This window comes from Limulus polyphemus, unplaced genomic scaffold (genome assembly GCF_000517525.1).
Source record: "Limulus polyphemus unplaced genomic scaffold, Limulus_polyphemus-2.1.2 Scaffold2066, whole genome shotgun sequence".
NCBI lineage: Eukaryota > Metazoa > Arthropoda > Merostomata > Xiphosura > Limulidae > Limulus > Limulus polyphemus.
In genome coordinates this window covers 125,584-149,021 of record NW_013667676.1, presented here as the reverse complement: position 1 = coordinate 149,021, position 23,438 = coordinate 125,584, and the positions used below count along the sequence as shown (strand labels likewise).

Sequence of the window (23,438 nt, the reverse complement as noted above, 5' to 3'; positions counted from 1 at the left end):
TGCATTGTTGTGGAGAAGAAAAACACATTTCCGATTGACGAGTGAAAAGGCGTTTCTGATGAAGGGCTTGATTTAAACGTTCCAGTTGCTAACTATAGATCTCTACATTGACAGTTCGCTGTGGATTGAGGAGTTCGAAATTAATCACTCCTTTGATGTCCCACCAAATGCAAAGCATCACTTTTTGCGGATGGAATCCAGATTTATGGGTCGGAAGTGGTTTATGTCTAGGACTAAGCCATAGTTTTTGGCGTTTAATATTCTCATAGAAAATTCATTTTTCATCATCGGGGACAATTCTGTCCAAAAATGGTTCACGTGCATTACGCGCCAGAAGAGACGAAGCAACGTTCACACCTTGGAAACGATGATCATCGGAGGGTTCGTGAGGCACCCAAACACCTTCTTCGTGAAGTTTTCCCATATTCCTTAGATGTTTACGTATTGTTTCATGAGACACATGCAATTTCAGGGACATTTCACGAGTGTGTTGCCTTGGGTTAGACTCAACAAGCGTCTTCAGAGCATCAATATCAATCCCAACATGTCGGCTCCTGCCATGATAGTTTTTAAGGCTAAAGTCACCTGAAAGAAATTTGCTGAACCATCGTTGACACTTACAAACGTTCAAAACATTTCCATAAACTTCTTTGATATTCTTTGTGACTACAGAGGCGTTGTTTCCCTTCTTGTATTCAAACAGCATTACATGCCGAATATGTGTTTTGTCGTGTCCCATCGCTATAAGTGATTAGAGTATACTAAACTTCACACATTATATAGGCTACACTAACGTGACATTTATGTGGTTCGTTAACTATTATACGTGATGTACGTTTTTTGGGGGGTGGTTAATGAAAGTGTTCCAAAACGCGACATTATATTCTTGACGACCTAATAAATTTGGAAAATTACTCAATATCTGAAATAAGAGTTTGTCAAAACTCTTGCTGATTACAAGTATGGTGAAAATGAAAATAATTACATTAGATGAAGAATAGTTCTTTCAAGTACCAGAATAATTTATAGAATGACTTTCAGCATGTTGCAGATGAGGAGATTTACATGAGATGCAAAGTTGGATTTTATTTTTACCAGAATAATTAATTTCAACTGAATAATGACCTGCAGCAAGTACAAGAGTAGGAGAATTTCGTATGTTACATTTAACTCTTTCAAGTGCCAGTAAAATTTGTAAAACTACGTAATTTTTAGATTTCACTTATAATTCATCAAATCAGAATCCACGGTATTATATTAAAAAATGTGTAACATTCCTTGATACTTGTCCATGGGCTTCGTGAATTTAGTCTTAAAACAGCAAGTTAACAGCTTTACCGCATGCAAATTGTATTTGCTTGTTATTTTTAGACACATCAGGTTTACTGATGTGAGCCTATCTGTCTGGAGCATATGTATGGGTGAGCCGACACAGGTGTGCATTTAGTCTACAGGTATTCTGTTGTTGTTGAAGATCATATTGGCAAACCAATTACGAAGAACATGCAACGAACGCCGCTGCGGTGATGCGCGTTCATTGTCATCTTCTTATTTTGCTTAGTTTGCGAGAATACTCGCATACAGGGATAGAAGCACCGCTGACAGTCTCTGTACATTGAAATAAGATACTACGAGCGTCGAAGGTCAAAGGTCAATGTTACTAGCGTTTAACTAGACACCGAATAAGGTTAAGACAACCAAACTAAAAAAAATGAACTACGAAGTCCACAAGTACGAATTATGTGATACTATTAGGTTGGAAAGGCCCAGGGGTAAATAAACCATAAAGTTATTTCTAACGATTTCACCATTGGATTGTCAGATATGCGTTTTTGTTTTAAATCATTATGTTCAGGAACTAAGGGAGTTGGGATCACATGCACAAATGTTTTCTGGTAGATTCTTCTCTGCATATAACACTTAAAAACGAGCGCTTCTTTAATTCATTAGTAGCAGTTGTGTTGTACATGTACTGTAAAACTCGGTTTGAATGATTCATTGAAGTTTATAACCATTGCAATTTGATGAAGGGCATAAATGTGGCAAACTCTATGCCTTGATCTGTGTTAAAAAGTGAAATGACGGTAGCTCCAAAATTAATTTCACTACCAGTTACTTTAGATTACCTATTATAAACTTCAAAGCAAACCACAGAAATTATAAAGCCTAAATTGTCCAACAATCAATTAATCATTTGAAGATTTAGGCCTAGTAGAGTGGGATTATTTTAGGCACGCTACGACCAATAATTAATAAAAAATGTTTTGTTTGTTTTCTTAGCGCAAAGCAACGTAATGGGCTATCTACCATCTGTCCGCCGCGGAGAATCGAACCATGAATTTTAGCGATGTTTGAAAAATTACTTGAAATTATTTTATTGAACCTTATCTAGATAATATTTTTCTCTTTGAAAGTTTTTAAAGCGTAAAGGTATATATACAATAGGTTAGCAGGGCTGTGCCTACCGCAGGTATCGAGCCCCGAATTTCAGCGTTATAAGCTTTCACGCTCTCGGCTATAGTACATTTTAATGTTGACATCTAGTCTGAGCCTGGCCCACGTTCGGTGTGTTTTGCACCTACACGTATATAAGGAAGTGTTATATAATGATAAACAAAGAGAACAGGAGGTAAACATTTTCCCATTGTGAGTGAGACTGTGACCCTTACCCACGGAATCTGAACTTCAAATTTGTCCCAAAAATATCAGGGTCAGTCGTCACGTACCATACAAGTAACTTGACTTTGAAATCTGTCGCATGTTCCAAAGTTATTACATAGTTTTTCACTGTCAAAGAAATCATAGTTACACGGGATGTTTAAATAATACAAATATTTACTAAACACACACACACACACACACAGTTTGGTAATTAACACGTGTTTCAACCGTAACATAAGGGTTTTTGTCCATACAATATAACATAATTTTACCTGGTATCATTAATCGTCCATGGCATACTTTCTCGTAACTTACTTTTAATACACAAAATCGGATGCAAATGAAAATTCTGGAAACCGTTAGAATGGTTGTAAAGAGATATTATTTCGAAACTATTCATTTCCAATACATATGCATTTTAAAAAATATTTAGTTTCCTGCAAGTTGAAAGAAACGTTTCATTCCCAAGAAAACTGTTAAAACATTAGGATTTTTTCAATTAGGAGCTAGTAAGTTTTAACGTAATATAATAGGAAACATTACGACCAATATCTGTTGTGATATTTCATATTATCCCAACGCTATGAATCGAAATCGTTCACTACGTACTTTAAACATCTGCTCCATAATAACACCATTACAGCTGCTTTTGTACGCATACTCTCTCTCGCAAGACCTTGACAATACGAATCACGTGATGCTCCTTGCGATAACATACAGTTTCCATGGCGTCATAGATATCCATGCATGACTCATTCCACTCTTAGTAGTTCCTGCACTACTCGCCAGGAGATGAGTGCTTACTTTGGACCTGTTGCTATTCGACTAGCAGCTCATGTTGTTGATTCGGTTGGGCTACAGCTTTTGGTGGTGAGAAGTAGTTCTTATCAATTAATAATGCATATCTTAATGTTAAAGGCAATGTTGGATGAACGTGTAATTATTATAAATATTGAGCTTTCTTTACATTCGGCGTAAATTGATTTTCGAATTGTAATTAATTTTTCTTTTCACGGTGCTCTAAAACTAATCTCACATCAATTATCAACTGAAACTAATGTTTGTGTTACAACTGTTCGTAGTAGTATAATTAAATCGAAAGAGATATTTGAATTAAATATGTCTTATAACTTTTAAGATCTTAATACACGCTCAAAATTGTATTTATGCTTTGGTTTTCGATGCTAGATAGAATAAGTATTATTATACAAAATACTTTTAAATTATTTTGGCGTTTTCAGACTGTCGTTTAACTGAGGACAAGCCAATATAACAGATCTTAAGTTTTTTTTAGTTGATTCAACAAAAACGGTTACAAAACTCTTCCAAATTTGGAAAAATATATTAAAGTCTGGTTAAAGAAAATAATCTAAGACTTGTTCTTGAGTCACGAAAGATCTAGCCAATTTGAATTAAATAGATATACATATATTACGCGTTAAAATACAAGTCTAAAGTGTTTCGCCCTGATAAGACAAAACAATTATACGTCCTGACACAAAAGAGCACATTTGTTTTCTAACACCACAGAGAGAGAAAGACAATCATTTTAATTTTCGAAATATAAAAGGTTTCGTTACCGTTTAATTTATCTTGCGACAAATAAAACAATGTTAAGATTTTTATTTAAGAGCCAAAAAGTTTTCTTTTGACAAATTTCTTTTGGAATTGCCTTAATAGAGTCAGGCGTGGGTCTAGAGGTTAGAGTCCCCTTTTGGAGTTATAAGAAAAATGGTCAAATTCTACAGTTCGATTAAAATAGCCCAATAGTTAGCTATGGATGTTGTTGACTAGTTGCCTTGCTTCTAGTTTTTAAGTTCAATATTAGGGATGACTAGTTCAAAAATCCGTTGTGTAGCTGTTGCTCGAATAGCCGAAACAAACAAAGCTATATGACCATATACCTCGTCTTTTTAAGTCTAGAGTTAGATAAAAACCACAGTATATGGTACAAAGTGTCGGAAGATTTGATATAGGAGAAACTAGTTTCGACAGATTCGTGTGTTTTTTTTTCAGTCTCACGTTGTCTTCTCAGAAACTAGTTTCCCTAATACCAAGACTTCTGACAGTTTGTTCGATTTAATTTGTTTTTTCACTGACTGCTACGAACAACATTGTGTTCTTTTATTACCAACTTTAGTCTTGTATTAGTTATGTTTACAACATTGATATATATCATTTAATAACAGTTTTTGCTGAAGGTTATCAACTATTTTAGCGAAGTTTTACAGTTTAATGTCGATTTTGATACTCAAATTGGAATACTTAAAACAGCTCAATTATAAGTTTATTATGTTTTTAACCCTCTTTTGTAAGAAATGGTATTTTGTAATTAATTTAGAATAGAGTGAAAAGTAAATAATAAAAATATATTACGTTAAGTCTTTATCGGCCTGAATAAGTATACTATGCATATAACATCTGGCTCAAGAACGTATTTGTTAAAAATACCAGAATAACGTTTCAGCTCATAATCTCGGTTTCTAAACAAGAGAACTGTTATGAAACATGGTGACATATTTATGATTACGCAGTCTGAAGCTACAATATAAAGTGCTAAAGATTAGACGAGAAACTGATATGAATACCTTGTACAAATCATGAGTCACCAACGACAACTTGCTTACTCACTGACCGTTATGACGAAACGTCTGACCATGTAGGAATAACGTCATGGTCAAACTTCACCGAGTGAAGTGTAAAAAATATATTTTGTTTTACGTGTTAATTTACATAACACCGGAGGGTGCCGAGAAATCGGACTGGAACGCGAACGACGTAACTGGCAATAGAGTGACGTCAGTGATTGCGTCACTAGGGAGTCCTTAAGATTGGCTGGTACAATTGTCGTTAGTCATTACGACTCTGTGAATGGTATGCTTCAGTAGGGTGGTTTACGTTAATCAAGAACTCCACGTATATTTATTGGGGTAAGAAAAGCTGTCGTATTATATCTAACTTATAGTACAAAACGGGAAGTATAGTCAATAATTTTCAAATATATTATTTGTAGGAAAACGTGAACGATTCTGACCAGCACTGCAGTAAGTTCTCTTATTTTACACCTTAGTATTCGGTTTATAGTTGCTCATTTTTTCATTGTGAACTAGTTGTGTTTGTCAGCTTGAAGTGGTAATAAGAACCATCTTCAACTAATTAACTAAATAACGAAAGGATAAACTTAAAAACATGATTTTATGATTGGCTAGAGCTCGAACCATTACTTTTAACCCTTCTTAAGTTCAAGTTTTGAAGAGGCCTGAATTATGTCGCAACAACATCTATTAAAAAATATAAAACAGATCAGCTTACGTTTGTTTAAATTAGCTTTGTTGTTTCTAGAAAAGAAATAAAAACTGTTCTTAATGTGACTTCCTTTATATTAATATTTTCAGATTCTCTGGAATAGTTCATTACACTACTGACCTTTAAACTGGGACAAAGAGTGAGTAGAACTTCGTCCATGTCAGGAGCGGCCCAAGTGGAGAGACCACCCGAGGTGTCGAGCATGTTACACTCGAGCGACCTGTTGCGACCTCGTCTACACTTAGCTTTATCTCAACGGAATTTTTGTTGTTCGGGGTGTTCCTCGGTTCACCCCTCTCCGCCTGTACAGAAACGGTCGCGACTGGATTCGATAGTGACCGTTCCGTGCCCACATTCTGCGTCTACCGGAGATCAGCCAACTACGAACAATAAGAACTTGAAACGCGTGCGAATGGTTAACGCAAACGAAGTTGCAGATATGTCTCGGACAGAGATTACAAATCACCTTTCTTCCCCTCCCCCCATCATCTTGGACTGTCGATCGTTTCTTAGTTACAATAAAAACCACATTAGCGGTGCCATTAATTTGAACTGTACTGATCGGATCAACCAAAAACGCCTGCAACAAGGACGGGTGGCCTTATGGGACCTGGTCAGCTCTCGTGAGGGGAAGGAACTTCTCCGGAGAAATATGCAAAATGAGGTTGTGGTGTACGACGATTCTACGACGGACATAGAGAAGCTTCCGGTGTATCATCCGTTGACGTTGGTCCTCAACATTCTTTGTGAAAATGGAACGAAAACGGCAGTGTTAAAAGGTTAGTTCTCACAGCTGTATGCAATCTTGTGTTACCTGTTTTTTGTTGTTGTTTTTTATTGTGTAAAATCACGTTTCTGTTCGTGCTGTACCCTGTGGAGAAATTTGTTAAGTGAAAAGGAGAAAAAAAAATAATACTCTTATTTAAAATATCCACTGAGGAAAACGGATTCAAAATTCATTAACCAAAATTTATCAATTAAGTGTACTCATATAATTTCATAAGCCAATGATTATTTCCAATCTAAATTATTGTGTAATTCTGGTGTGTCCAGAGATAGTAATATAATAGAAAGACTTAAATTAGAAATTACTAACTGAACCCTTTGTAAAATGTTTATTTCCAGCAAGAACTATATTTTGTACAAATGTTACGTAAAAAAGTATAATATAATGACACTTTTATTAAACTTAAAGGTTTGTTTCATATCAGATGGTCAACTTTCAAAATAAATGTAAATCATGCTCAAGTTAAGCTTTTAAAGTTTGAATTTGTAGAAGTACATCCGATAACTAACAGTCAAATAAATATAGGTTTGAAAGATAATTGGGTCATGAATTTATTGGCTTACGTCGACAGTATCGCGACACCGTGCGAAGGTCGTTCAGAACGTCTCTCTTAGTCTGTTTTGGTTGAAATAGGGTCACATTGTTACTCGTACATGCTGTTTATTTAACTCATCTCAGAAAAAGACTACTTTTAGGATTATATGTGGGTCCAGACTTTATCCGTATGTCAACTAGTTATTTCAAATTCAATGTCCACTGTATCTGAGTGTTCAACTTATATTATTGGTTAAAATTGCAAGCCTAAAAAGACCATAGAAGTTTCAGGTTTTTGATTTTAGGTTTTTACTGATTTCACGATAGGTTTAGAGAACCTATTTGTTTTATTCTTCTGAAACGTCACTTAAGTTGACAAAGCTTAATCATTCATTAAGTATTACGAACAAACCATAGTCTACTTACTGATTATAGTATTTTTTATTACAAGTTACAGCTTTTACATTAAGTACCTATTTTAAAAATATTCTAACGTTTCAATCACTGATGCAATTACTTACAAGTACAGAATATTTAAAGGTAAAGAAGGTTTTAGTACTTAAATACCAGTGATCAAAACGTTGTACCTGTTTTAACAAATATTCTTCCTTACTGTAAAAGCTGTAACTTGTAATAATAATAAAAGATAAACAACAACCCCGGTCTATATTAAAATAATATTAATACACTTGTTTGATTTACATTTCCGATCAGGCTTCATATAGTAGTCGTCATATACATATATTAGTAATGCGTTTTATATTTTATTTCTCGATTTCCGTGTTGGTGTGTCACGTTGTTTCCGTGCTGATGTGTCACGTTGTTGGTGTTACATAGGGGTTCCCGATTTTGTTACTTGGTAGAGAACAGCACTTACAGTTAAACATGACATAAAGAAAAACAGTATCTTAGTAACTTGTACTCCACGAGTTTTGGTTGTCCGACTTTTGAATTATTAAGACAATCCAGGTGTTTTCCTCTTAAAACCACGTAACTCCCCCACCATCTCTCGGTTTATGTGCGGGTGCTTGGAGTAGCAACAAGTTTTAGTGAGCCGACCAGGAAATACCGTGAGAACTTAACAAGTTACACTGTGCCTAATAAGGCGTTGTATGCTTTGTTTTTAAAGTGTAAAAAAGCGTAACATTATACTGTGTACTTAGGGTAATGAACTGGATAGATTGCAAGTAGAGGAAAGTCATTATAGTTGTGGTTGTTAGTGTTACACATGAAACATTTCTGCCCAGCATAACTGTTATAGTTCATGCTAAAACTTTATGCTTGAATTGTCCAAGCCCGTTTCATCAAATAAAACAAAATGTATATACATATATGTATGTATCCATCTATATATATGACGAAACTACGCTTGCAACAGCCGTTTTGACTTTTCGCGTCCGTTTAAAGCACCAAATTTCACAAAAGCCACCTATTGGATAGGTTTGGAAATTTGCGAATAGAAAAGTAACCGAGATTTGTTATGGTGTTCAATTATGATCTAAATCACATGGCCATATAGTTATTATACGTAATTATAATACAGATATTTGGTTCACTTGAGAACATGGTTGCATCTTTATTTTCTACAACAAATTTGTTTTGAATACAGTCACAATTCTCATATTATTTTTATTTATTTTTTCTTAGCACCACTTTTTAAGTTAGCGTACAACAATTAAATGTTCTTTCTTCCGGGTCTTTTTCTCTTTTTTGCGTTGTTTTATCAACGTGTTATTCCACCAGTATTTCATTTGATAATAATAAGCTGTAAATGATACAAAATATGCCAAATCTGATTGGCTCAACATAAATTTCAAAATGATATATACGGTTACAGCAACGTGTCTAGTAGTGGTGATGAATATGTTGTGAATGTACCTTATCAATGTTGGTAGGTGAACGACAAAAATCATCATACCTTATCTATGAGCTGAACTAAATCAACTGTTAGTCGGTAATAACGTAAACCGAGCATAGCACAGTGGTTAGTGTGCTGGACTATGGATCTGTGGGTCCAATCTTTACGACCCGTTACCACAAAAAAATTTAAAAAAAACTGCTCCCCTAGTTTGAGGCCGTGGGTGTGTTATTACGGTCAAGTCACACTATTAGATTGGACTGGAGTAACCCAAAGGTTGACGGTGGGTGCTGTTGACTAGTTGCTCTTCCCTCTATTCTATAAGTTTAAAATAATGGACGGCTATTGTATAATACGAAGTTAAATCAAGCGGTTTTAACTTTGAATTCCGTAACGGCCTTACGAGGTTAACTCGCAAGAATGCACCGTGCCTCACTGAATGTGTTGAGAAAAAAAAAGTTTCCTTGAGCTCGGTGTTCTTACTGTTGGTATATCAGCCAAGGCGACCGTTGCCTTCAGATGTATGAGTCAGACCGTCCATGTAGGACACATGCCTAGCTGGAATGCATCCACCCCTCGTGGTATTTCCATTATGAGTCTGTATTCTACATTTGGAAGTGCCTTCATGCCTAGACAGTGAATAAGATTGTAACGTGAACCACACCCTTAAGGCAGACTGAAGGTGTATTTATCCGAGTTTTTTTAGATCGAGAAGTTCTCCAATTATTCACTTCAAGAAAATACATACTATGTCAAATTAGAGTACATCAAAATGTGAATCAACGTGACACTGATTTAAATTGGGTAGTCTACTGTTAACAAGTGAAGTAATAGCCAGTGTTTACGAGAAGATCACCTTTTGGCAGCAAAGGCTGATCTACACTGACTTGGGTTGTTCGTCAGTGGGGGTGATTTGATGTCAGAACATCTATTATTAGAACAGTTTGAAAGTTAGTCATAGCGTTTTTATTTTTATATTCAGTACGTGCTATGACACTGTAATAACAACATAGAAAAAATGCTGCTGTAATGATTGCTAATTTTATCTTGTATTTGTAAATTAAAAATAACGTTATTGCATGTTCACTTAAAATGAGAAGAGTATACTGTAAATATTAGATTTTATCCAACATAATAATTACGTCCAAAACACAGACGAAGAAAATGGTAGTGAAAACGCACATCAGTCAGGAATGAATGAAAAATGTCGTGTCACATGAAGAAAGCTGAATGTTATTCCCCCTCACACATTATTCCACAAAAACGTTTTAAATCGTGCTCTAAATGTAATTCTGAGAAGTTAGCAGCAATAAGTAAGAGGTTAGCTGTGTAGAACCCCAGAACGTTTCCTTAGTAGATTAAAAAGAAACGTTTTCTTCTCTGTCCTCCCATATTCCTGGCTATTAGTGGTGTCTAACTAACGAGTTCGGATATCGGGGGATTTTCAACAGCTTCTAACTCAATTGACCTCATCATGTAACGAAGAGGTGTAGCAATGAGTCATAAATCCACCTTCTTTAACTCTGCTTTATCTCCCAAGGGCTGTTCTCTTGTGTTAGCTTAAAACAGTTTCGCTGACGAACCACCCCTACCAGCAAAGCCCCTGGCTATGGCATCACTAAGAACACGAAATCTGGACTGCCATTGGATCCCAATCACAGCCTGTTACGTGACAGAAGAAGAAGATGATGTGATTCATCCTTCCTCATCACATTGTCCACCTTCAATCTGTCAAGCCATGAATCACACGGTTCAATACAAATCGGTAGTTGTCTTTTGTTATGGCTAACTTTGGTAACTTCCGTCGGGCTGAACAAAAGTATCCAGCGAAACTCTTTTTATAGTGCTGCTTTTTAAAGTGACTGTCAAAATGCTCTTTGCTTCTTTAAATTTCTTTCACAAATTACGATTCACTTAGATCACTGGTATATTTCGTGTTTTTTTTTGTCTCTCTCCTCAGGAAACAAAAAGCCAAGGCTAGTAATTAGATAATCTGTGCTTTACCCTACTGTTATTATAGTACTAAAAACGTATTCTGATAAGCAAGGCTATTAATCGTATGATCTGTGCTTAACATTTTATTTGAACATGATTATTTGTTTAAGGAACAATTTAAACGTACAGTAACAGCTTTAAATGTGGCTTGGCACAAGAATCCAATACATTTGAAAATAAACATGTAACATCATTCCTTTATGCATATGAAGTTTTGAAATAAAGTTATTTTATCGAACGCCTTTGGTTGACGATTAATGTTAGAAGGATCACGCACCCACTTGAAAAGAGGATTTTCGAGTTGGCAATTATAAAATCTCGTGAACTATTTTGCCAAAATTAGGCTATATGACTAATAGCCACCAGAGGTCGAGAGTGTGACAAGGATACTGGTGTATATAAGATTTACGATGACAAAAACGATGGAACAATACAGAACAGATCGGTTAAGTAATGGACCATTTACTAATGTTATACTATGTTTCCATTATGTGCTTTGCACGTTATGCTAATACATCATTTAATCTTCAGTTCAGTGAGTTGTGGCGCAGTGAGTCAGGGCCCAGCGGTCAGGGAGTAATGGCTGTCCTATCACTGAGGGTTTTCAGAACATTCACGCCTCCTGGTCAATAGAAGTACCACTAGGGATTCTTAATGGACCCTAATTAATGAATATACGTTCATGTTGGTTCTATGAAATTTCTGGAGCAAGATATCTTTTACAACCTCTATCGCGTAAATCCTGCTTCTGCTCTTGATAAAGTAATCCCCCTCGGAATCATAATATTACTGGCTTGATCACTTTAAATTATGTTTTAGAGAACATACGCACTTTACTAGCTGTTGAATGTGTGTACTGGGAGTCCTAGTATAAGTCAAAACTCTTAAGTTAACATGAAATATCGTTCAAATTACTCTTCCGAAGCATGCGACGTCGTAATGAATGTTCCAGCCTGAAGTTTCAAACAATTTCAATTTTCCTCCTTTCGAGGGAGACAATTTGTTTCTTTACGTGAATGAAACTAAAAGTGATCACATTTTACACGCACCTTTCTTGAGTTTTCTTTTTTCTTGCTATATTTTTGTTTCCATATTCCTTTTTTAGTTTCTAAGTGATTAGATATAACATATACCTTTGTATCCATCTTTTTTATTATCTCTCTTTATAAATAATAATAAATTTATTATTATCTCGGAACTTCTGTTACTGTATACTTAAACTCTTGTACTTCATTGTATTTTGCTTTACTCAGAATTGCATTACAAACGAAATGGGCGTGGTCTAGTGACGAGAGGTACGGACTGGGAATCCAATATTTTAGTGTTTCGCATCTTTTTTCCGCAAAATCTCGATCCGCTGTTTGGGAGAATGGGTGTGTTTAAATTTTTTCGGACATAATAGTGCGATTTGGTAGCTCTTGTGTAGTGTTGTGCAAAAATTCTAAACAAAGCTTTTTAAGCCTAATATAAGATATCCAATAAGCCCTCAGTGTGGAACGTGCATGCTAACATGCATCAGGCCGACCTATCAAAGATGACCTATGGCCAGTTTTAACTTCATGTGATTTAGATTGTCTGAAGGCAGGTACAACAAAAAGACAGTAAAAGACTAGGATGGTGTTAACCTCGAGACTTTGTTAACAAGATAGTGAAGTGGTGCTAAGACATAGAAGGATACTGAATAATTTCAAAACATTAGTTTCTAAGTATTGTTTTCTGTCGTATGATCTGTTTAGTAGTCGTTACGTGTTCAACGACTGGTTAGAGAACACTAGTATGTTTTAATTTTTCGTCATTATTGTTTGTTGGTTGAGGAAGAAACGATAGAAGTTTTGCTTAGTTGTGATTTTTGATCACTGATGTGGGAGTAATATTTAAGTTTTGACTAGCTATGCTGTTAAAGATTTCTAGAAAGTGTCTTCACGCTTTAAATAAAATGTTGTTAGTGTAGTACAGTTAAAAAAAAAAGACACCTTATTGGATCTACTGTCGTCAAGAAGATCATGTGTTTAAGGTGCTGATGTGCAACTTTGGTAAGAACATGAAAGTATAAACAAAGTATGAAGTTCTTAAATTCATTTAACCCTCCTTTTGCAGGTGGTTGGCGAGAGTTTCAGCGTTCCCATGAAGACCTTTGTACATCTCTGACGAAAACCAAAGTAAAGGAAAGTGGACAATCTTTAAGTTTAGATCAGTCTTCTGCCTCTACCATTTTATCACATTCGCCCCTTGCCAGCCCTACCATGTTGGTCAATCCAGTTTGGAATGATGATCTGGGGCAAGAAAACATCGATAACGCGCAGCTATCAGAAGTCTTACCCTTTCTTTACCTTGGCAACGAACAGAACGCCTCAGACCAGACAACCCTCAAGAAACTAGGGATCGGGCACGTGCTCAGTGTAATTCTACATAATACCGGACACCACAGTTTGGCAGGATTCAAGTCTAAAAGACTACCGGCTTCTGACAGTTGTCATCAGAACCTAAAGCAGTATTTTGAAGAGGCTTTTGCTTTCATAGGTAAGCGAGGCGTTGATCTGGTTAAAGTGGATATAACATTGATACAGCTTTAGAATATTTTAGTTCCTTTATTAAGTTTAGGCATAACTTAAACTGAAAAATCGCAAGCACAATCACTTTGAATTTATATTCACAATAAAATGTTTCGACAATACAGTAGATAACTTTTCATTTTAAATGCATTACAAGTGATTAATTTTGAATATTAACTTTTGCCCATTACCAGTTTTTATTGCCATGTTAACATTTCCTGTGAAATAAATCCCCTGGGGCCTTACCGTAATAACTACAGCTACGTACTTGAGATACATACAATAACCAACACAGTAAATATATCGGCAGCTTTCCTTTGTAACCGAATTAGCTTGGAGGATTTCTTCATGTCCTCTGTATTTACTTTCCCAACTAAGTTGCAAACACACGTATTTTAGTAGTTTTCATCATTTAGGAAAGCTACAAGTAATCGTTTGTTTGAACTTAAACATTGTAGAAGTGAATGTAGACGATAAAAATTGAATACTTTAATCTGTTTTGCACGAATGTATCATAACAGTCTGCGTTCGTTAGATCTGCCTGGGTTTATCTGCACTTTATTATGATAAACTAAACATTTGTGATGTGGAAATAAAGAGATTATTTTAAAACAAAGAACAATAAGAAGGTGACTCACGAAGAATACTCGTTTTATGAATGAAAAATCACAGACCAGTTACTTGAGACTAATAGTTACTCTTTGAGTCACAGAAAATGAGAAAAGTTGTGTTATAAAATATTTTTTCCAGTCTCTTAATTGGAGAAAGGAATATTCTCGTATTATTGGGAATCGTACTGAGATGCGAATAGAGAGGGTAGTTCTAACAATATTAGCTTTAATAAAGATCGCATACGGGGCACGGTAGTCCCCACGTGAGTCACTGTTTTGATTAATGCCTTGTTTACTTGTTTTGCGATAATGCACTGTTCTGTCATTCATGCTAACTCCGTCATCGCTAGCTTCTGTTTCGATTAGCAGTGGAACAGCGGATTAGGTGGCGTCCTAAAGTGGAATCTACTACCATTGTTAAAGTCAATGGTTAAGCCTAACTTGTTCTAGGTATGGAAATTTGATTTTGGCGGGGAGCATTGTCCCTCACCCCAAAAGGACGCTTATGTACACCGTCAACAATCAGGACTATCGTGTGCCGCGTGCACGGCCCCGCCAGCTGTCCTGTTACCTGGTTCTCAGGAGTGTGGGGATTACTCATCACTGAAGGGGAGGGGGAAAGGAGCCACGTCATGCATGGGGCGGACGTCTTCTCGTCTAGCATCGGTTCCCATACAAAGTTTTACTCAATGCTGTGCATTGTTCATGTGACTTCCAAGGTAGCAGATATAACAAGCACCTGGATGACCTCATCGCCTCCTGGTGGGAAATTCAACATCTCGTGCCCTACATATACACATGATAGTAATTAATCTGAATTACTTATTGTTGTAATTGATATTGTAATCGCGATTTTTATTTGAACAGTTTATAACCACCAGGTGACTGCAGAGTAAAAGGGCGGTATATAGTATTTATTATATAAGGCTCTTTTTAAATTCCATAAATTGTACTTCGGAATGGTTAACGTTAAATATGTGATTCATTCAATACACTAAACCACGACATGTTTGGTTTTGTATACGAAAAGGGTAAACAATCTAAGTTGAAGCATATTAGTAAACTTCGTAGGTACAGTAGATTACATGTTAATGCTATAAAGGTGTTTAAGTTACTACTGTATTCAGTTCTTGGAACCTTGCATAAAGTCAAATGAACATGCTCGCCGCATATATATGCACTTATGAATACTAAAGATATAACACCAAACGTGTTGTATTTGGTAATGTGCAGAATTCTAGCTATGAACAAGCGAAAGAAAAACCAACTGAATCTTCCAGCTTCACCCAATTCGTATATGTATGAATTCCATACAGGATTTAAAGACGCTAAACTTTGAACGGTTTAACAGCCATATCACAGTAATTGCTTGCATGTGTACAAAACTCCTCGTCTATATAACTTTCCGTCTAGTGATCAAAGTATGTTGTTGTTGAGCTAGGACATTGCCCCAAAGCTACACAAGAGACTTGTAACCAGTGAACGTAGGCACTAGCTTGGAAATATGACTCATTTCCCATGCTTGCTTTTTTTGTTACTCATTCTTTACCTGTGCAGGCTTAACAACACGGGGAGGAGGGGGGAGTTTATTTCCCCATTCAGTGCTGTTTGGTATCCTTACACTGACTGAGTCGCATGAATCAGCACTACATATTTGAAGTCCCGGGACGCTGAGCAGGGGTCGAAGAGAGGAGTGTGCGTGTGCATTACGTCATCTCGCAACATAGAACACCTGTGGGGTCTTAGTTGTCTTTTGTTTAAAACCGAGGAAACTGAAGATGTGAGGGTTACTGCTATAAGTTCCTTACCTAACTGTATAAATACGATAATGTATCAATATTTTTAAGAGAAGGATTATAGAGCTTCCAGTTAATTATAACTCCTCAATGACCCCTATAACTCGCTTATTTCATCAAGTTATGAATATTTCCAAAAGCATGTTCCTTTCTCAGTATATAGTTACACAAGTGCCGTGCTTTTTTATTTGTCGAAAACATCATTCTTGTAACAGTGTGCTAAAAGTACATTTTATACTACCCTTTGTTCCGCTTAATGATTACCCATATTTGATAACTTGGCTTGCACCGAATGGTCACTTTGCATTTGATAAACTGATCTACACTCTAGAGAGCAAAACTGGAAATGTGGTCTTACTTTTAGTTTTACTTTATTAATTATCTCGGACAATACTGGCCCGTCTCGTTCCTTATTTCATTTCGTGTTATTTATAGCAACACTAGAAACTTTTATGTGCGTTCTGTTAAGAAAGATGTGTGATTAACGAGCGAAAGCGCGAACTAAGCGTGCTTGAAAGTGGTGGTAAAAATCTGCTGCTTTTAAGGCGTGACTCACCGATGTATATATTTAGCATCTGTGAAGTGTATAACATTCCGAATTATGTCCTAGTCAGGTGATTCTTAATAATAAGTATTTTATATATTATATCGACGTTTATGTATGAATATAGATCTACAGATTAATATGTGGAAGACACCAATCAGACAAGATTACTTAGGTCTCAATGATTGTTCCTCCACCATATACCAACACTTTACAAACTTGACTTTCCCAGACATCTTTGCTTTTAATTTGCATACACTTTATCAGCAGCAACAGGAAGTCTTGTGTAAAAGCTTTCCTGGAAACCGTGTAAAACTAAGTAATAAGGCGTGTTTGATTTTAGAAGTGCTCTACTATGACACGTCACTGACACAAGCTGCTATCACGAAGTTTCAGGTGTTTCTACAAAGAGGAACACTTGGCACTACGTGCGGTAACCGTTATGTACTGGTTTACTTGGCGAGAATCTCGGTTGACCCAATTAAAAGGAGGCACCAAAGATGATTTGGGAAGCTAAGATCAACATCACCACCCCCACCCCCCACCTGGAGTAGTTAATCAATTTTAGAACTATTTTATATTGATCACAGATTGGAGTAACCACAAAAACTCGATGCTGTGTGGTAGAAAAACGTTAGATAAGTAAATAGTGTCTAGCTATATTACTTATAATGACATTTTCAGTGTCTAAACTTTGTCGCATTTTGTTTTTAGTCTTGGAATCAGATGCTTATATTAGGAAGAACGAGAATCCTATTGGTTGAGTTTGAATCTGAAAGAGATGACAGAACAATACAGTAGTTGCCTCGTCTAACCTAATTCCTAAAAACATTCTGGTGAAATTAAGGGGTGTCGACGAGTTTACAATATGGAAATTAATTCAATACTTTTCGTGCCACAAAAAATATCTGTGTATAGTTTAATCAGATGCAGAATTATAATAAAATGAAAAACTAACTACATCTTTTTTGAACTGTGTATTTTATTCATGCAAGTTTGTGGGGTCCAAAATTTTTTCAAGAGTAATGTTCCACTAAACTTGTACACTTCCCATATCAAACTATAAACTTGCGTTAAAAAAAGCTTGCAACATTTATCTTGACACCTATTTTTTAAAACTTCTCTTAATGTATACTTACAAATATACTGATATTGTTACTAGCTGAAAGTTAAGTATAACGAATGTAATGAGGTTTCCAGCTGTTTACCGCTGTGCAAAAAAAAAACGTTCCTCCCCTTTTGTGTGAATGAAACCAGAAGGGTAACTAATTGACTTAGAAACCTAAAATGTAGTAAAATTCCGTTTATCTATTCAGTAGATTGCGCGTCTCTGTCTTAAAATTAATTGTTTGAAAATGAGAAGTAGCCGCAGGGTTTCCGCTTCTCCCGCTTTGCAATAGAGCAATGTCACGTGGAGCAATTAAGTTGATTATAGTTAAGGACAAACTCTGGATGAAATCAATAGTTTTATACATCAACTCCCGCCTTAAGCTAATAAAATATACAGAAAATATTAGATATTAACCTCTGTCACAGTGCTAGGGTAAATGGTTAAGCTTATGTATATAGTTTAACCAACGGGTTATTACGGGCAGTGTAAATGAAATACGGTAGACTTTACTACAAATATGATGTAGTTAATGTTTTGATAGATGTTTACTGTATTAACGTATATATACTTTACACTTGAAAAAGGGTAGTTTGCGTCATTATATAACAACAGATGGTTTTCAGTTTTACCTTGTAACAGAAAGCTACATGGCAATTACCTAAATATTTAATCGACACATATTTATCATTATTGTTGTTGTTTTCAGTTGATTTGTTTTATACTTAAATATTAAATTACACATTAATTTCTTGACAGTTAAAAGGTATAAGATGTTTCTCAAAGGCCAGATTTCATAACTTAAGTATCATATTTTACTGATTTTCAGATGAGGCCAGATTACAAGGCTCCAAGGTCTTGGTACATTGCCAGGCTGGAATTTCTCGGTCTCCAACTATCACAATTGGATACATCATGCACCATACGCATATGTCTCTGGTAGATGCCTATCGACTGGTCAAGTCCAAACGCTCTATCATATCTCCTAATCTTAACTTCATGGGCCAGCTTCTGGAATTAGAACAATCGTTGCGCCGAGACGGACCTTCCGAACCGGATTGTAAGCCTTGTAAACAGTGCGCCAACACAAAAACTGAACCTTCGCAAGACTGTGGACCCGGAGTTTGATTATACATCTTTTGGCCAGATGTGTCAGCGTTTGGATCAGTCTATATTATCTTCTCCATTGAGTGTGTGAGGTGTATTCGTGGTCCAAAATGTGATTTTTATCCCAATAACGTAGGTGTCTTATGCATTGCATTGAAGAGATCACCTTCAAGTCCTCTGCTCCTCTGGATGTGTCAGAAGTCTGTGCGATCCAAAAAGGTTAAACCTTTTCAAATAACTGGTCTGTTTCGTGAAAGGTCTACGTGATCCAAACCTCTTATTGGCTGAATCGTTAGGATGACAACGTAATCCAAAGGGATTGCGTTTTTCTGGACCGTGCCATTAGATGACCAATGGAAAGGGTAATCGTAAGAACTATATATGTGGATGCTAAAGTATTACCACCTAAGCGTTGTGCCATTTCTAGGCACCTTATCTCAAGTCGTCGATAGTAAACATGAAGAGCGGAGTTAATATCCAAGCTCAGCTGCTGACCTTAAATTACTATGAACAACTAGTTTTGTGATATAATACACAGATACTATCTGCTCGCAACGTGGTCTTCCTTACTAAACAGGTAGATCTAAGTAACAGAAGAAAAAAGTGTGAGTTCTCAGTATGGTGTCATGAGCCTTAATAGTGGAGAAAGTAGTCACACTTCCTGGAAAACAAGGACATACATTTTATGGTCCTCGCCGTTTTATATATATGCATGTACACTAAAGCATCATATAGAAACTGATCATGTGACAAGTTTACCTAGTAGAAAAAAAAGCATGATAAACACTCTTCCTTTTCAGTAACAAAGAAAGTTCAGATTATAAAAGTTTAAAATATGTAAATTCATGCAAGATGTTTTCCTGTGAGGGTTCAAGTATAACATTTTTAGCTTTGAGTTTTAAAGAATATTTAAATTAGATCCCTACTAAAAATATATTCTGTTTAGAAACTTAAATGTCTTTCTTTTAGTTGCAAAGAATAGATTTTTTATGTAGTAGTTTTCGACTTAGAATTAGTTTTTGAAGAACAGTAAAGTATGTGTGTAAATGTGCTAGAAGTGTTCTGACCGTCGGTTTATCTGTGATTTGTCCTGTGTTCTTGTGGCAATCAGTTCACTTTTTTGTTATGGAAATGTTTTAACTTCCATTTAAATATCTCGAACAAAATATGTAAAATTTCTTTCATGAACAGAAATAATTTTTCCGATGTTTTGAAAGTGTAACTGTATGAGATAAATTATACGAAATCAAATGATACATAAATTATGTAACTTGTAGATCCAAGCACGTTCAGTTGTTTATTTAGCCCACCTTGTGTACAGTTAAGAGTGTAACAATGAAAAATCTAGTCCAATTCATGTGTGTTTGCGACTCTCTGAGGTAAAGATGGACCTGTTTTGGTCCAAAGAAGAGATGGTTTACAGTCCATTACCTGTAGAACCCTGTTTAATTAAGACTCGTGGCAGTATAAACATTGTTCAAGATGCCTCTAATAATCATAATTATTATTATTAATCGCTAAAACAAGATGAATTACTAATCTTTTAATTAGCAAATGAACTTTTATTGCCTTAAACAGAAAAAGCATTAGTGTATTTTCAGTTTATTCTTTAAAGAGTGATTTCTTTCTAAAAGTATTAGAAAATGAGTATAAGATCGTATGTATGTGTTACATTATCACTAATCATTTATTTAAGCTAGTTTTTTTGTGTGTGTATGTGTAGAATTACCTGCACACGATTTGGCAGGACCAACAACGAAGAAGTTTCAAATCCAAAATACCACAATAAATTAAAGTACAAATGAACGACCGTCGTCATCTCTTTATGTAACAGTTGTTATTTTGGGCTAACCTATGCTGTAGTCAATAACAGTATTTTTAAAATCAAGCAGTTTAAAATAAAGTGTTTGTATATTATTCTTGACACTATTGTTTCCTTGCTGTTAATAAGTTTTTGTAAGACACCACACCTGAACACATTTGCTGTTATTGGTACTATTTCTATATATTGACGCCACATCCGGACTCATTTGCTGCTATTAGGGACCATTACTATATGTTGACGCCAAACATGGACACTTTTCTGCTAATTTTCCTCTGTGTATAGTTGATTGTTTAATTTATGGTGCATATTCATATGCGTGTTCTTTCTTCAAAGATATTAGAAATTAATATTCAAGTAATTTTTGCCTAAAGTTTCAGCAATAAGATATTCGCGCTGTTAAGGAGACGACAGAATTAAAAACTACTTGTAATATTAATGGAGAATGTAGAATTAAAAATTACTGGTGATATCATTTTATAGAAAAAAAAGCAGACTACATGACTGAAGCAGACTTTAACTGTTGATATCTTCAAGAATAAGAGTCAAATCCCACAACAAGATAAGATTTACTACATCATAAGTAAACACTCGTTAAAGCCTAATAGTTTTGTGAACAACCGACTGCATAAATGTGTTGGATAGAAGAACACTTGGTGAAAATTCGTTATATTCTTGAAAGTATCGGTACTATGTGTTATAAACTGTCAGTTATGCCACTCAATTAACTGTATATTGATAATTGAATTTTAATTATTAATTTAACTCTGTGGTGGAATAATGTATCAAGTCTTCATAGTTATTATCCCGTATTTTAATTGTCACATGTGTTACTTTTGATGTTACGATTATATTTATATATCGCTATCTCATTTTTTGCAAAGTTTATCAAAAAACGTCCAGTAATTTTACAAGTGTTGGAGGCCGTTGGCTGAAACATCCATTAAGCCTAACAACATAAGTTATTCACATTATTAATTGCAATAAAAGTAGCAAGGGTGACAGTAAGACAATGATTATATATTGTAAAACGGAAAAACTTGGGAGAGTTGATCCACTTTTTTTTACTTTGAGTTTAAAGACGTATGTTTTTTGTTTATTATATTACTGTTCAACAAAATTGAGTCAATTGCCAATAATAAGAAAGTTTTATAAAGATAGAATACAGAAATGTATCGGAAGACCCTAGGCACGAGAATAGACTAGAAGAATTTCATACATAAAAAAGGGGAAAACAAATGTTGGATGTGGTACTGATAATTGGCGTCAGAAGAAGCCAATTTCTGAAATTTTTGCCTGACAGATCTTTCTGCTCACTAAAATAAACATAATTGAACTGTATTTTCAACATATACACAATTATTTGTAAATAAGCGTTTCTTACTTCACTCAAACCAGCTATCTATTATAATAATAATAATACTCGATTATTACTTGGATCGGTTCAAAGAACAACAAAACAATAAAATTACATGAAAAATTTGTTAAAAGGACAGCGGGCTGAATGTTTTAGGATAAACAATTGTAATTGTCTGTTACAATCTGCAGTCATTCCAGATATTAAAAAAAGAGAAAAAGGATAATTTAGATATAATTTGTAGTATTTTTTATGGTGGTTAAAAGAACGGTCAAATGGGCCGAGTCCGTAAAGTGTTAGGGTAGATAAAAATAAAATACAAAATTTCACCGACCAAAAACTTTTGATATTCATTTAAGAGGTTCTTAATTCTAATCTTAACGCCTTGCACCCAGACAATGTATCTTCATGAACTTTGGCAAGTTTTTAGTAAACATAACAAGTCTTCTGTAGAGAAAGAAATCAGACTTTTTAGGAGAGTATTTTTTACAAAATGTCTGTGAATGTAATGAGTCAGAGTCTGACGCAGACAGTGAGTACTACATTAAGGTTATAGTAAGTATGCTTTCGTGGTTGTCTTATGGTTGCAAGATTGGTTAAAATGATCAAGTTTGTAGAGACATGGCAAGGTTGGACGACTTTGACCCGAAATTGATCGGCATCTAGCACACGAGCTTATCAAACAACAGGGGTGCAAAAACTTTTTTCAAGTAATCTTGAAATACTCCAATGTGCATGCATTACAAGTTAGTAAATGTAACTTTCTGTCATAGACCACAGCATGAAACAGCATAGAAACACTTTGTTATCTGTGAACCAGTAAACATTATAATATTTATTAAGCATCTGACTACCACAAAAAATGCGTGAACCAAACGATTTGGTATGCAATATGCGTATGGTAGTTTCAAAATACGTTAATTTACTCACGATTTTGAGTAAATGCCATGATTACTCTGAAGTGATCACTTATCTTCGATAATATAGAAACACAATGAAGTGATAAATTTTCTTCAGTGCTATAGTAACACTTTTATGTAACCAGTTCTCTTCAGTGGTGTATAAGCTCTCTGAGTTAATCAACTAATTTACCAAAAACAAACAAAAAACACCCACTTAAAGTTCATGTTTTTACATTTAAAAGGAGTTCAAGTCTATTTCCAATAAAGCAGTTTTATATTTGGCTATTCCTCATTTAACGTTTAGAATAATGAGACTGTAAAACGATATTTATAACTTAGTAGCTAAAATTTCATTTCTTTAGGCCTATAACATGTGTATAACAGGTTCGATGGAAAGACGATATATATATAAAAAAAAAGTTCCAAACCGACTTTTGTATTATGCAATCCTTCAGCATATTGTCTTCATCGTTAGAATAGTCTAAATAATCATTTTAA

At 35.2% G+C, this 23,438-nt stretch overlaps 1 protein-coding gene across 3 annotated transcripts; it reads left to right on the top strand.

Annotated features, from left to right (window-relative positions):
* The first annotated feature begins 3,438 nt into the window (after window positions 1-3,438).
* LOC106465833 (dual specificity protein phosphatase 10-like) lies at window positions 3,439-20,783 on the top strand. Of its 3 annotated transcripts, none has more exons than XM_022393782.1 (4): window positions 3,439-3,531; window positions 6,057-6,746; window positions 13,239-13,661; window positions 18,582-20,783. In XM_022393782.1, exons 2-4 carry the CDS (start codon window positions 6,125-6,127, stop codon window positions 18,878-18,880), a joined length of 1,344 nt encoding a protein of 447 aa, XP_022249490.1. In that variant the 5' UTR covers window positions 3,439-3,531; window positions 6,057-6,124; the 3' UTR covers window positions 18,881-20,783. The 3 variants fall into 3 exon arrangements, with proteins under 3 accessions (XP_022249490.1, XP_022249491.1, XP_013781525.2); XM_022393783.1 differs by lacking the exon at window positions 3,439-3,531 and adding an exon at window positions 5,511-5,591; XM_013926071.2 differs by lacking the exon at window positions 3,439-3,531 and adding an exon at window positions 5,523-5,705.
* The last annotated feature ends 2,655 nt before the right edge of the window (window positions 20,784-23,438 follow it).